General features: G+C 47.1%; 1 protein-coding gene across 1 annotated transcript in view; it reads right to left on the reverse strand.

Annotated features, from left to right (window-relative positions):
• Window positions 1-14,465, reverse strand: part of vps13d (vacuolar protein sorting 13 homolog D) — an 80,445-nt gene that overhangs the window by 41,029 nt on the left and 24,951 nt on the right. Inside the window, exons 16-35 of the mRNA XM_084187303.1 lie at window positions 13,198-14,310; window positions 12,954-13,044; window positions 12,629-12,755; window positions 12,271-12,451; window positions 11,207-11,389; window positions 9,477-9,672; window positions 9,051-9,267; window positions 8,563-8,734; window positions 8,316-8,434; window positions 7,923-8,147; window positions 7,030-7,304; window positions 6,774-6,907; window positions 6,362-6,517; window positions 5,907-6,114; window positions 5,587-5,661; window positions 5,260-5,463; window positions 4,887-4,976; window positions 4,561-4,701; window positions 1,125-1,253; window positions 64-138 (exon numbers count right to left, since the gene is read on the reverse strand). Of these exons, the coding sequence (XP_084043429.1) occupies window positions 64-138; window positions 1,125-1,253; window positions 4,561-4,701; window positions 4,887-4,976; window positions 5,260-5,463; window positions 5,587-5,661; window positions 5,907-6,114; window positions 6,362-6,517; window positions 6,774-6,907; window positions 7,030-7,304; window positions 7,923-8,147; window positions 8,316-8,434; window positions 8,563-8,734; window positions 9,051-9,267; window positions 9,477-9,672; window positions 11,207-11,389; window positions 12,271-12,451; window positions 12,629-12,755; window positions 12,954-13,044; window positions 13,198-14,310 (4,111 nt within the window). The remainder of the gene's footprint in view (window positions 1-63; window positions 139-1,124; window positions 1,254-4,560; window positions 4,702-4,886; window positions 4,977-5,259; window positions 5,464-5,586; window positions 5,662-5,906; window positions 6,115-6,361; window positions 6,518-6,773; window positions 6,908-7,029; window positions 7,305-7,922; window positions 8,148-8,315; window positions 8,435-8,562; window positions 8,735-9,050; window positions 9,268-9,476; window positions 9,673-11,206; window positions 11,390-12,270; window positions 12,452-12,628; window positions 12,756-12,953; window positions 13,045-13,197; window positions 14,311-14,465) is intronic.

The raw sequence follows: 14,465 nt of genomic DNA on the forward strand, positions 1-14,465 counted from the left end.
TAATTCTATTTCCTTGGTGGAGGCCAACTGCTGCCTGTCTGATCTATGGTCTTTAGACTGTACCTCTGGAGTGAATCTGCTGCTCAAGGCAAGTCAAGCTGGCTGTGCTCCTAGTTCTAAGGTTGGCAAGAGGGACACCTGACAGCAGAGAGAGACAGTTACCACAGAGAGGAAAAAGACATGCAAGGGGTCAGAAGAGAGGACAAAGGTCAGTATGGGAGGATTATTATTGATTTTTTTACCCACCATGACCAAGTATGTTTCATTTTATATTATGTGGTCATACAACCAATCAATAGACCTGGATCTGAGCTCAATAAAATCCTAACAAAAATCTAACTTTGACTTGAAACCCTCCACCCTTTGACTTGAAACCCTGCACCACTGTCATAATAAGGCGATAAAACATGTCAGAAACAGTCTTTAGCATAATGGTTAGCATAATTTAGACACAATAGACTTATCTAGGCCTAGGACGGAGAGTTCAAGTAAAGAGTTAACTAAACGTTTTGATCGAAACATGAGTGAGTCTTAACTCTTAATACACCATTTGACAAGGCAAAGGAGCTGTGTTCGTGTTAGTAGACAGCCATTCCCAACACTTGTGGCAACACTTTCTTCAAACTCTCCAATTGTGCAACAACCAAGCGAAGGCAGCGATTATTCAGGCAGGTTTCCAATGCATCTGTGTAAAGCATTTTTGCGTTGTCAAAAAGTCACTCTCAATCAGTGTAATCTTAATCTACACAAAATGACATGTGATACAGTAGCAAATAAATTCTGGTACTATCTAAACATTATTATAAAAAAGTGGGAACCACACAATCAAATACTCCAACACATACCTACAGTATATTCAATCAGATTGTTGTCACTACTCACTAACCAATAATGTTTGATATGTGCTGGAGCAATTGAGTAGGAGGGTCCTACTTTTTTCTACTGTGGCTATTTACATTTTCTAGCCCATAACAACTGATACGCGTACATGTGCTTACCGGTATGTGGTTTCATATGTAACTGTACAGATGTTATAGAGTATGTCAGCTGTGGGCATGATGTGTCAGACTGTGTGTGTGTGTGTTTGTGTGTGAGAGTGTAAACTTGGGGGAAACAGTACTCACTCTGACCAAAACAGGGGGGGTCCACTGAGGAACCCATCCAGGATAGGGCTGCCGAGGCTTGGGGAGGCTGCTGCTCCTCCTCCTTGCAGTAGTCAGCCAGCCAGGAGCTCTTGGTGAGGCTGTACTGCTCTGTGTGGCCAGGAGAGGGTGGTAGCAAGGTGAGGAGGACACTCAAATCCATACAAGGCCCCCATTACAGACCACTCTGTCTCTGGCTTACATACACTGAACAAAAATATAAAACGCAACATGGAACAATTTCAAAGATTTTACTGAGTTACAGTTCATATAAGGAAATCAGTCAATTGAAATAAATTCATTAGGCCCTAATTTATGGATTTCACATGACTTGGAATACAGATACAGTGGGGAAAAAAAGTATTTAGTCAGCCACCAATTGTGCAAGTTCTCCCACTTAAAAAGATGAGAGAGGCCTGTAATTTTCATCATAGGTACACGTCAACTATGACAGACAAAATGAGAAGAAAAAATCCAGAAAATCACATTGTAGGATTTTTTATGAATTTATTTGCAAATTATGGTGGAAAATAAGTATTTGGTCAATAACAAAAGTGTCTCAATACTTTGTTATATACCCTTTGTTGGCAATGACACAGGTCAAATGTTTTCTGTAAGTCTTCACAAGGTTTTCACACACTGTTGCTGGTATTTTGGCCCATTCCTCCATGCAGATCTCCTCTAGAGCAGTGATGTTTTGGGGCTGTCGCTGGGCAACACGGACTTTCAACTCCCTCCAAAGATTTTCTATGGGGTTGAGATCTGGAGACTGGCTAGGCCACTCCAGGACCTTGAAATGCTTCTTACGAAGCCACCCCTTCGTTGCCCGGGCGGTGTGTTTGGGATCATTGTCATGCTGAAAGACCCAGCCACGTTTCATCTTCAATGCCCTTGCTGATGGAAGGAGGTTTTCACTCAAAATCTCACGATACATGGCCCCATTCATTCTTTCCTTTACACGGATCAGTCGTCCTGGTCCCTTTGCCCCAAAGCATGATGTTTCCACCCCCATGCTTCAGAGTAGGTATGGTGTTCTTTGGATGCAACTCAGCATTCTTTGTCCCCCAAACACGACGAGTTGAGTTTTTACCAAAAAGTTCTATTTTGGTTTCATCTGACCATATGACATTCTCCCAATCCTCTTCTGAATCATCCAAATGCACTCTAGCAAACTTCAGACGGGCCTGGACATGTACTGGCTTAAGCAGGGGGACACGTCTGGCACTGCAGGATTTGAGTCCCTGGCGGCGTAGTGTGTTACTGATGGTAGGCTTTGTTACTTTGGTCCCAGCTCTCTGCAGGTCATTCACTAGGTCCCCCCGTGTGGTTCTGGGATTTTTTTGTGATCATTTTGACCCCACAGGGTGAGATCTTGCGTGGAGCCCCAGATCGAGGGAGATTATCAGTGGTCTTGTATGTCTTCCATTTCCTAATAATTGCTCCCACAGTTGATTTCTTCAAACCAAGCTGCTTACCTATTGCAGATTCAGTCTTCCCAGCCTGGTGCAGGTCTACAATGTTGTTTCTGGTGTCCTTTGACAGCTCTTTGGTCTTGGCCATAGTGGAGTTTGGAGTGTGACTGTTTGAGGTTGTGGACAGGTGTCTTTTATACTGATAACAAGTTCAAACAGGTGCCATTAATACAGGTAACGAGTGGAGGACAGAGGAGCCTCTTAAAGAAGAAGTTACAGGTCTGTGAGAGCCAGAAATCTTGCTTGTTTGTAGGTGACCAAATACTTATTTTCCACCATAATTTGCAAATAAATTCATTAAAAATCCTACAATGTGATTTTCTGGATATTTTTTTCTCAATTTGTCTGTCATAGTTGACGTGTACCTATGATGAAAATTACAGGCCTCTCTCATCTTTTTAAGTGGGAGAACTTGCACAATTGGTGGCTGACTAAATACTTTTTTTCCCCACTGTATGCATCTGTTGGTCACAGATACTTAAAAAAAAAAAGTAGGGGCGTGGAGTAACCAGTCAATCTGGTGTGACCACCATTTGCCTCATGCAGCGCAAGACATCTCCTTGGCATAGAGCTGATCAGGCTGTTGATTGTGGCCTGTGGAATGTTGTGCCACTTCTCTTCAATGCTTGTGTGAAGTTGCTGGATATTGGCGGGAACTGGAACACGGTGTCGTACCTGTCGATCCAAAGCATCCCAAACATGCTCAATTGATTGAACTGGGACATTTTCAGCTTCCAGGATTATCATTCTGAAACATGAGGTGATGGCACCGGATGAATGGCACGAAAATGGGCCTCAGGATCTCGTCACGGTATCTCTGTGCATTCAGATTGCCATCGATAAAATGTAATTGTGTTCTTTGTCCGTAGCTTATGCCTGCCCATACCATAACCCCACCGCCACCATGGGGCTCTCTGTTCACAATGTTGACATCAGCAAACCACTCGCCCACATGATGCCATCTGTCCGGTACAGTTGAAACCGCGATTCATCCGTGAAGAGCACACTTCTCCAGCGTGCCAGTGTCCATCGAAGGTGAGCATTTGCCCACTGAAGTCGGTTACGACGCCGAACTGCAGTCAGGTCAAGACCCTGGTGAGGACGACGAGCACACAGATGAGCTTCCCTGAGATGGTTTCTAACAGTTTGTGCAGAACTTCTTCGGTGTGCCAACCCACAGTTTCATCAGCTGTCCGGGTGGCTGGTCTCAGACGATCCCGCTGGTGAAGAAGCCGGATGTGGAGGTCCTGGGCTGGCGTGGTTACACGTGGTCTGCGGTCACGAGGACAGTTGGACGTACTGTCAAATTCTCTATAACGACATTGTAGGCGGCTTATGGCAGAGAAAATAACATTCAATTCTCTTGCAACAGCTCTGGTGGACATTTCTGCAGTCAGCATGCCAATTGCACACTCCCTCAAAACTTGAGACATCTGTGGCATTGTGTTGTGTGCCAAAACTGCAGATTTTAGAGAGCCTTTTATTGTCCCCAGCACAAGGTGCACCTGTATAATGATCATGCTGTTTAATCAGCTTCTTGATATGCCACACCTGTCAGCTGGATGGATTATCTTGGCAAAGGAGAAATGCTCACTAACACGGATGTAAACAAATGTGTGCACAACATTTGACAGAAATAAGCTTTTTGTGCGTATGGAACATTTCTGGGATCTTTTATTTCAGCTCATGAAACATGGGACCAACACTTTACATGTTGCGTTTATATTTTTGTTCAGTATATATCCAGGGCTAAACCACTTTAGTTAAACATGGTGTGAAGAAGTCAAAGACACTGGCTGTGTCCAAAAAGGCACCCTTTCACTACATAGTGCATTACTTTTGACCAGAGCCCTGTGGGCCCTGTTCAAAAGTAGTGCACAACATAGGGAACAGGGTGCCATGTCTAACGCATCCTGTGTCCAAATAGTGGGCAGTGCAGGTCATACCCAGGAGGACAGAGGTGATGTTGACATCCAGTCTCTGCTTGGCGCGGACGCCCATCTTGAGGCGTGGTGGGTGGAGCCGCCCTGCAGCCTGCTGCTGCCAAGTCAGGAAACAGGGCCAGGGCTCGATGAAGGGTTCCCAACCTGACACACACGTGAACATGAACATGGACACACACACAGAGATATGGATACGGACAGAGAGAAACGCACACACACACACACACACACACACACACACACACACACACACACACACAATGGAACAGCGGTTAAGATCATTACAGGATACTTTGGCTCTGGGTTAAAGCATGCTCCAGCATGTTCACCTGACAGTTCTCTGTTGTAGTAGTCCCCTGACAAAGTGAAGCTGCCGTTGCCCTCCTGGGTCGAGCCGATCCGCTGCAGCACATACAGCCCTGCCATGGGAGTTCAAAGGAGAATGAGCTCTCAGATTACATTACGTTGTTGTTATGTTATAGTATTAACACTGACTATAGTACATACCACTAACATTATATTACACACACTATCAGTATGCATGGTATCTGAACATTAAGTAGCTATAGAACAGTTTTCAGAAAGGTGAATGTTCCAGCTTCTCTCTGTTGCTTTCATCCAAACTTCCAAAACACAAGGTGGAAATGACATGAACATGGGATTTCCTTCCACATATATGGAGAGCAAGCTGCACAAACTGACGTGAGAAGGTGAACTCGGCCAGTGGGACGTCACAGTCAAGACAATCGTCGATGAAGCAGATACACACAGTCTCCGCCTTGACCTCCACCCCTGACAGAGGGTGCGACGAGTGGCTGGCCGAGTCCGGGTCTGCTCTGCCCCGGGCCTGACCCACCATGGTCTCTGCATTCTCCAGCAGCCATGTGGCAGCCTGGTCCAGTTGGCCTGGGAGGGGACAGACAGACAAGGTGGTCAAGTCCATATCATGTATGAAAAGTGTGGCCATATTCCATTCCTAGTGAGAGGAGACGTGGCATTGTTAGAGAATTGTAGCGAGAGCCTCCTCACCTTTGCTGTGGATCAGGGCTCGTTTGCAGTCCTCCTTCCTGAAGCCTAGATCCTGTAACCGAGTCAGCTGGCCCTCTGAGGACAAAACATATCATATCATACCAGGGTTATGGTAGCAAGCTGTGCTACGTATCTTTTATTATTATAACTGAGTTATTACAGCTTGTGAGTTCAACACTCATGGTCAGGAACAATAACAGAGGTAGTGGTAAAGAAATAGAAATGCTAATGCTAACATGACTATTCTAACATAATAGCTACGTCAACACTATTCACCATATAACTCAACTACACCCCTGTAGGCCTCTGAGGTGACATACCTAGCAGGGCCTCGGTCTTGTGCCTGAAGGTGTCTTTCTGGGAGCTGGAGGGGTCATGGTTGGCTGTGGATGGTACTACCAGGGCCTGGGTGCCTTCGGCAGTGTCGCTGGGCCCGGGCGAGCCGGCGGTGGGGATGGATTTGGCGATAGCCAGGAAGAGCTGAACGTCGTTGTAAGAAAGCCGAATGTCCAAAGCAGGGAACTGGATCTGTGAGGGCAACAGAGACCCATTGACGTTTTGCATGAGCACAAAATGTGTTCTAATCACAAAATGGTGTTTTTTCCAATAAACCCTGGTTATGTTCAGTTCAGTCTGTAGGCATGAAACAGGACAAAATGTGTTGAAACAGAAAAAGTAAACCGGTGCTTTCAATGGACTTTCTGCAAAAGTGTTCTCCTATTTGGTGCCTACTGAACATTACCCCCCCCATCCCCACCCCTGACTGAACCCTGACCTCCAGTAGTGGCGGGAAGTCTGCCATGTTGAAGGCGTCTAGCAGGCCAGAGCTGCTCTGGTAGGTGGGACTGCCACACAGCTCCACCTGCACGTTGACAGGGTCAATGATGGACAGGGCCGTCTCCTGCTCACTGCCAAGCCGACAGGAGAACACCTGGACATGGACAGAAGGACACCAACATGACAAAACAGCTTCAAACAGCCTTGTGTAGAGCATAAGAGTTGGAAAGAGGGCCCACCCCCTATCTTTGCCATTATCACGTCTGTGATAGCTTCTGTACCCTCTAACTCCATGGAACATAGACCCATATTCAAATTGACACAAACTAACTGAAATTGACATAGGGCTCTGTATTGATATAGTAGTCCAGTGGTTTCAGGACATAGTTGTGAAAGTAGTGGTCAGTCACCTCGATGCCAGCCAGGCTGCCAGAGAAGGGTCTGTCCAGCAGACGGGGTTTGTAGGTGAGTACAGTGGTGCCCTTCAGAATGACGGCATTGGTGTCCAGACAAGATGAGTCCTCCACCACCACAAACTCAGTACCTTGGGCAAAACATGTATTTTATGCATCTTTATGATATCTTAATGTGTGCTTGCCAATATCTAAATCTCTATTGTACAACAGAGACTTAAAACAGGGGAGTGTGTCTGCTGTAGCTCCTCACCTGTCACATTGATCTTGACCTCCAGGTACCGATCCTGCATGACGGGCACAGTGGACCTCTTGGTGACCACGCCGCTCTTGACTGTCTTGGGCATGACGGCACCTGTGGTGCCTGGGTCACTGCTGCCACTGGGCCAGCGCTGGCGAGGCGCGCCATCCGCCCCCTTCTCAGTGGGCATGCGCAGGAAGTCCCGAACCAGCTGGAGCCAATCAAAGATTAGGAAAACACGCAGGTTGTTGAGGACAATGGTGAAACAGGAGGCATCTCTAGTGGACCTGACAGGAGAGAAAGGAGGAGGAGAAGATCATGATTAGTAAGTGTGGGTCTGTGTGTCTGTCTACGTCAGGCCTAAGAGCCAATTCATGCTTGATCCGAAAATGTGGTCGGAGGCGGCGTATGGATGGTGCGACACAATTGCAGCGCCTCCGGAGGCACGCTCAGGCCAAATTGAGCTCCATACCACATCGCCGTGAGCCTCTCAAATTTTGGAACAATGCGGAGGGCTCCGTATAGCTCCGCATTGCATGATTGGTTGATGGTAGGTGAGGGCGGGAGGTCCTGTATAAATACAAGCTCACTTCCTTGACAACTTCCTTCACAACAGCTCTGCGCTGCTCTGCGAAGCGCAAGAACTATGAATGCTCTGACTTCTGCAGAGGCCATATCACTGTAAATGCTGTACAGCCAATGCAGACGTAGGATTGACCATGCAGCGCCTTTAAAGGGTACCTTATTACTGCCCATGTAGTACCCTACGTATGCATCCATTTTAGATTTGCCAATACAGGCACAGATTTTGTATTTGGCATTTCACAAGGCTCTGTGCTTGGACCCCTGTTATTTTCGCATACATGTTACCACTTCGAAATGTTATCCGCAGACATGTCTTGTACCTGTAATGCAGCTCCAGCTGGAGGGTGGCCCGGTTGGTGCCCGTCTTGGATGGCTGCAGGATGCAGTCGAAGACATTGTGCTTGCCCCTGGCACTGCTGCCTGTGTCCATGCCAGGCCCGGTGTAACGGGTGTCGTATGCCAAGAGTGAGTGAGACACCAGATTCACCGACTTGGAGCCGTTGGAGAAACTCTCAAACAACAGCTTAGACTTCATGAAATCAAACCTGCAGATAAGGAGAGGAGCGCTTCAGTGAGGAACACTGGATTTGGATTGTCCGTTTACTTCCTGAATTGAAATTGGAATTGACCCCGACCCCTGGTAATTGGCAAAAGTAAATACACAGCAAATGTTTGATATTACCTCGTGCTCAAAATGAAGCGTTAATACCAACCTGGCCAGTGAGCATGGTATCTGTCCCGTGGCCTTGGGGCTGTCCAGCAACTCCAGGCTGACGTTCATCATGTCCACCAGGACGGACAGGCTGGTGTACACGTCACCACTCAACACCGTCTGGGGACACACATGGAGTCACTCAGAAGAATCCCTCTCAGAAGAACATTGTTACTAAATTAACAGTCTATAATTGGCAGTCAGCCACAGTGCAGAGTGTGTGTGTGCGTACGTGTGTGTGTACTCACATAGTTGCTGGGGTCCTGCAGGTTGTACGGGCGGAGGAACTCCTCAACAGGCTCTCCCAGGTTGTTGTCCAGCAGGCCTCGGATCAGCTGGTAGCGCTCCAGGTCCAGGGAGCAGTGCACCGAGGACAGGCTGCCGTGGATGGACATGTCTGGTACCGTATGGCTCAGCGCACTAGTCAATCAATCAATAATTCAGTCAAATCAACCAATACTATCTTTTTTTGTCCCACTTGGAAAAGACATCAGCACACAGGAACAACTATTATTAATCAATAGTTATCAGCAACATACAAACACATACAACAAAGACAGTCAGTTTAAGACATTAAGAATATCCATTACCCAGCAGACAAAACTGGTTGAAATGACGTAAGTTTTGCCCAGTGGGTAACAATTATGTAAGCAAGAGAATAGTAGTGTTGTTGCTGAAGCAAGCCCACTAATGTCTAATTTCCACTATTAGTGCCCGTCTTTCCCATTAGGCTCACCTGTCCAGGTTGCGCTCCACTTTGAGTTTGAGGTGGCAGCGCTCCTTGAGCAGAGATGCGGCAGTACGGCGGACCGAGTAGGAGGGGAAGACCAGGTCTGAGTCGGGCTGCTTCCCTGCGGCGCTGTCCCACGGCTGGCAGGGCAGACGCTCCGCAGCAAAGATGTCCATCTCCTGAAGGTCCAAGGCTATGCAGTCCAGCAGACACACATGATCCTCTGGGAACACACAACATCAAGGAGCTTATTGTGACTATTAATTTCAAGTATTTATTTATTGATTGAGAAGTATAGCGATTCAAACACATTTGCAGAGAATATATGAGTTTGAGACCATGAACAAGTAGAAGACTACTATATTCATCTTCAGTATTAGCATGATATCTTCACACAACATTTAAACAACGCTTAGTGGTCACTGGGCTCACCCAGGATGAAGGGTGGGTCGTCCTCGCCAGGGATCCTCCCAGCAGTGGGCTGGGCCTGGGGCCTTCCCAGGGTGAAAACAAAGGAGGCGGGGGTGGAGGAGGTGCTAGAGGAGGCTTTGGGCTTCCCACTTGACTCCTCCTCATCCTCACTAATTGTTGCTGGTCCAGTCTGTGACTGGCTGTCCCTCACGCGATCCTTAGGAAACAAGATGAAAGGTTAGCCAAGTGATGAACGATGAACTGCGTAATGAACGTACACTGTAACATCTGGAAGAGCCATTGACATTAATGTGCTCTTATTATTTCACATCTGACAAAACCTAATTAGCACAACAACTTAGCTAATGTTCCCCTATCATAGTGTAGGAAGGAACTGGTGCAATTGCTCTTCCCAGCCTAAACAGTGAATTTGAAGCGGCAATCAGCAGTTGAAACAATAACAAAGCATTCTCCCTGGCCCTGTTTCGATAAAAAACTTCCCTGGCCCTGTTTCGATAAAAAACTGAGTGATGAGGCTGGATAAATGCAATCACTTTCAAATTCATAGACAGAGCTATGGATGCAAGGACTGACCATCCATGATATCACAATTATAATTTTAACCATATTTTGAGGCTATATATATATATTTATTTTTATTTTTTAAACATTTAAATTATTTACAAACATTTACTTTATTTAAAAACAAGCTTATATTTTGGGTTCTGATGGTGTACGACAATTGAACTAAGCTCACGATGCATTCATAAGTTCTCAAGAATCGATGGGTACATAGAATTAATTTATACTTTAAGTCCAAAAATGTATGTAGCATCTGCTGATTGCCCCTTTAAGATCAAGTAAATGACCAGGAAAACACTGAATAATAATACAAATATAGAAATAAACACCCAGGCAATTGATACAAGTGGTTCAGGATAGAAAACACACAAAGACTGTTAACCCTGAAAGTCCACAAAACAACCATCTGAGTTAGAGTGCAGACGGTTCACACCCCAAACCAAGCAGCACACCAAACACATGCCCTTGTACCTTGTAGTGGGAAGGGTCCTTGTACGAATTAGCATGCAATATCAAATTCTTCACAAACAAAATACAAAATGGTGATGAAACACTGTCTGCTACCACATCAAACTCCATCTGAAGCGGTCATTACTTTTAGAGTTAAGAAAAAACTAAAGTTAGGTTAAGTATAAAAAAACAAATTTCTCATACAGTGCTAGTATCTAGTGGCCACATTCTCATGCTCAATTGAAAACTCAGGGAGGCCTGTATTCATAAAGCATTTTCCATTTGAATGTCACACGCTGGAGCGCACAACAACAATGCAAGTACGTACTGTACCACAAATGCTGAATATACAATGTAGGCGCCAGCGAACATCATACCTCATTCAAAGTCTGATGGGGGATAAAGACAAGTGCCATCAAAAAAGCAACCGTTGAGCATTGTTACTGGAGAATGTTTATGGTTGATTGTTCTGCAGCCAAACAATGATGAGGACAAATTATGGATTTAGGCTTTTGCCATTACAAACGGGTATCATATAAGCCTATAAAACGTTATAAATCATTGCATCACATTCGTCATATCAAAACATCTAGTCATGTAAAATGCTTCATAAATACGACCATATTAGTCCAGTAGCAGGGTTGTGGACGACCGGTAGACGCGCTATCAGGACTCACCAGAGAGGGGAAAAAGGAATGTGCCATGGTAAGTTTCTCTACCTTGTCTCTGAGAGAGAAGGTACCGTGGGTACCAGCCGGCAGGAAAGAGTTATGGACGCGCAGCTGGCCCAGGTTGGCAACAATGAGGCGCGGCGAGCGCGAGCTCTCGGGGATGAGCAGCACGGGGGCGCCCGCCTCGATGTCCAGCAGCACACGGGATGCCCGCTGAGGTCGCTCACGCACCTGTGGGGAAGGAGGCAGGGTGAAGTGAGGGGGTGGTTGTCTATCTTTAGCTTCTGCTAATGACATTAAGGCAGACTGGTGTTTGCCTAGGATCAAATGGATAGGGGATTGAATACTACAGACTGGTCTCTGCTGCAAATCCTGACCAGGTGTAAAAGCGCTAAAGGACAATCCAAATATTCATTACATTAATTACAATTGAATCTTTAAGAACAAACTATAAATGGTCTCTAAAGATCATTTGAATCTAAAATATATGTTGCAAATTTAGGCACATAAATTAAGAAACTAGGACTTGGAGAGATTGGATGCCTCCTGGTGTGTTGGTCCAAAGCAGTGCCCTGTGCCGTACGTCAGTTGGGATTTAACAAGCAGGCCAGACATGGTACTCAGTGTCCAGTCTGATCGCAGCAGAGACGGCCACACTGTCTTGAGGAAGGTGACCTGAGGTCAGCCTGACGGTGATGGGAGGTGACAACTCCCTGGGCCACCCGCAGCCATCTTAGCTGGCAGGGATTGCCATAACGCCAGGGTAGACACTAGTTAAATTAGCTATAGCTAGGCCACTGGCGCAAAGCAAATGTAATCCATTCAATGAACGTTTAAGTGGAGAACAGGGGGCTGTGTGTCTCAGGAGTACTGTGAAAATCAAATTGAAAATCAAATGTATTTACAAAGCCGTACACATCAGCAGTGGAGCGTCACCATGTTTAATGGAAATGTACAGCTGTGTATGGTCTACGTAGCAGTGAAAGTTGACACTGTTTTCAAATAACATCAACAAGAGGTAGCATATATAATGACAACAGTAGTGGATCGAGAACAGAGCCTTGAGGAACACTAAAACTGAAACGCAGGGTGGACCCAGAGGCCGTACTCACAGCCTGGCCCTCCATTGCGGCCCTCTGCCTGCCTAGGACGTCCTGCAGCTGGGTAAAGTGCTGGATGAAGGCCACCACCTCGGCCTGGAAGCGCTGCGTGTGGACATACTGCACAGAGGCCATCTGGAGAGACACCTTCATGTCACACTTCCGCTCAAGCCAGGGGTCAGGATCCCCATATCTGTAGAGAGACCACCACAGTCAGTGAGACCCAGTGTTAAATCAATGAGACAATGAAGGTCTATAAAAAAAAATATTTGTCAAGGACCACCTACAAGTTGTTTTATGCACCAGAGCTAGCTGTCAAGCTAATGTAGCTGTAGGGATGTGATTCCTGTATAAAGTAAATCTAGCCTACTTGTGTATGTTGAAGACAAGGGCCTCTCCGCCTCGCGTGGTGAAGCGCTCCCTGTAGAGGTCACCGTGTGGGGTCAGGTCACTCAGAGACAGGCTTCCCAGACTCCCCTGCAACGCTAGGTCGCCATCTGAAATATAGGATATGACATCACACTGCATGAGATGCAAACTCATTTTTCTTGAACAGTGTGATACAACAAACCATAAATTAAATACTTCACATGAATGTACCATGATTGATATTGTATTATATTCATACAACCGTTTTTTCAATTACTATGATTTAACTGTTGATTTCTAAGTGCAACATTAAGTTGATTACCTACCAATCATTTCCCAGTGGGCAGACAGTTTGGAGACACTAGCTTTAGCAAGCTCATTGGTTTTCTTGTTTAGCACAAGAGCCAGCGCATGGACCTGAGGAGGAAAACATGGTGTTAAATACATTGAGGAAATGTAATCATACTCACCATTGTACCTATATTTATTTAGATTCCTTGTAACTCTCACAACATCACTGAAAATCCATGTCAATGTGTCTTCAGTGCTGCTACTGAGAGACTACTGCACCTTGAGATCCAGTTTAGTGTTGACCACCTCAGCAACTTCCTCCTGGCTGAGATCTGGGTACATGTCTCCCAGGTCGTGTGGGTTCCCTGGCTGGAACAGAGGATGTCCCGGCATGGGCTGCTGGGGGAAGGCCGAGGGCACTTTGACTGCGTGGTTGTTGGCCGTGGAGCCGATCCCGAAGAAGTCCAGGATGACCACCCATGTTTGCAGCGTGATCAGCACATCCAGGCAGTTGAAGTCCACGTCGATGCTCCGCCCCACTCCACCGTATCGGCTCTGGAACTCTGGGTGGCGCGGGTCCACCAGCAGCAAGTTGATGTGAACAAGAGACTCGTCAAAGTCGGAGGGCGGTGGGTGGGGCGAAGGGGTATTGTGGGTGGGGGAGGGCGGCGGGGTGCTGGGGCAGGCAGGGTCCTTCTTGGGTCCGCTCTTACGGCTGGCGGCCGACGGGGTGCTGGGGTGTCTCTGGTACAGCTGGAAGACATTCTGGGCCTCCTCCATATGGGCGGGCAGCGAGCGGGGCATTTCGGGGTAGAGGGCGTTAGAGGCCGATGGGCACGACTGGGACAGGTACTCCTTGGGGCTGAATGTGGAGGGCTTGGGAGCGCCCCTGGAAACCATCAGGTGCTTGTACTTGGACTCAGGGTTCTGCTCAAGGAGGTCCTCCATGAGAAGGGAGCGCAACGTGAGCTGGACAGACAGGCAGTGGGGGTGGTCTTTGGTGAAGTCTCCCTCCAGGTCCTGGAAGCACAGGCTGACCAGCCCCTGGGAACCCTGGCTGAGGTCAGCACTCAGCTGCACCTGGAGCTCTGTCACCCTGAAGGTGGCTCTCACCTGGGTGAAGGAGAGTGTCTGCAGTGGGGGACTGTGGGACTGCAGGGGCTTGGGGGACGACAGCGAGTTGGACAGGGAGGTGTAGGAGAGGCCGATGAGCGGGGGGTCCCGGGCAAAGAGCCCACCCTGGGGATCTGGGAAGCGGTGGGGTTTGGTGGAGGAGGGGGTGGGGGGCGGCGGGGTGGGAGGCTGACTGGGCGTCACTCTCTGGGGCTCAGTGAGGGTAAGGTTATCCAGTGTCTGCAGAACCTGCTCATACACAGGCTTGGCCAGGAACACCTGAGAGCACAAAGTCAAAACATCATCTAAAAACGAAATAGACAGTAAACATTTGCATGTATTTGCATACCTCTACCCTCATTGCAATAGAAAGCACAACATAAAATATATTAAGATTTAATTATATTCAGGTCATTTGATTCAGCCAAAGACGA

This window comes from Coregonus lavaretus (genome assembly GCF_964263955.1).
Source record: "Coregonus lavaretus genome assembly, chromosome: 22".
Lineage (NCBI taxonomy): Eukaryota > Metazoa > Chordata > Actinopteri > Salmoniformes > Salmonidae > Coregonus > Coregonus lavaretus.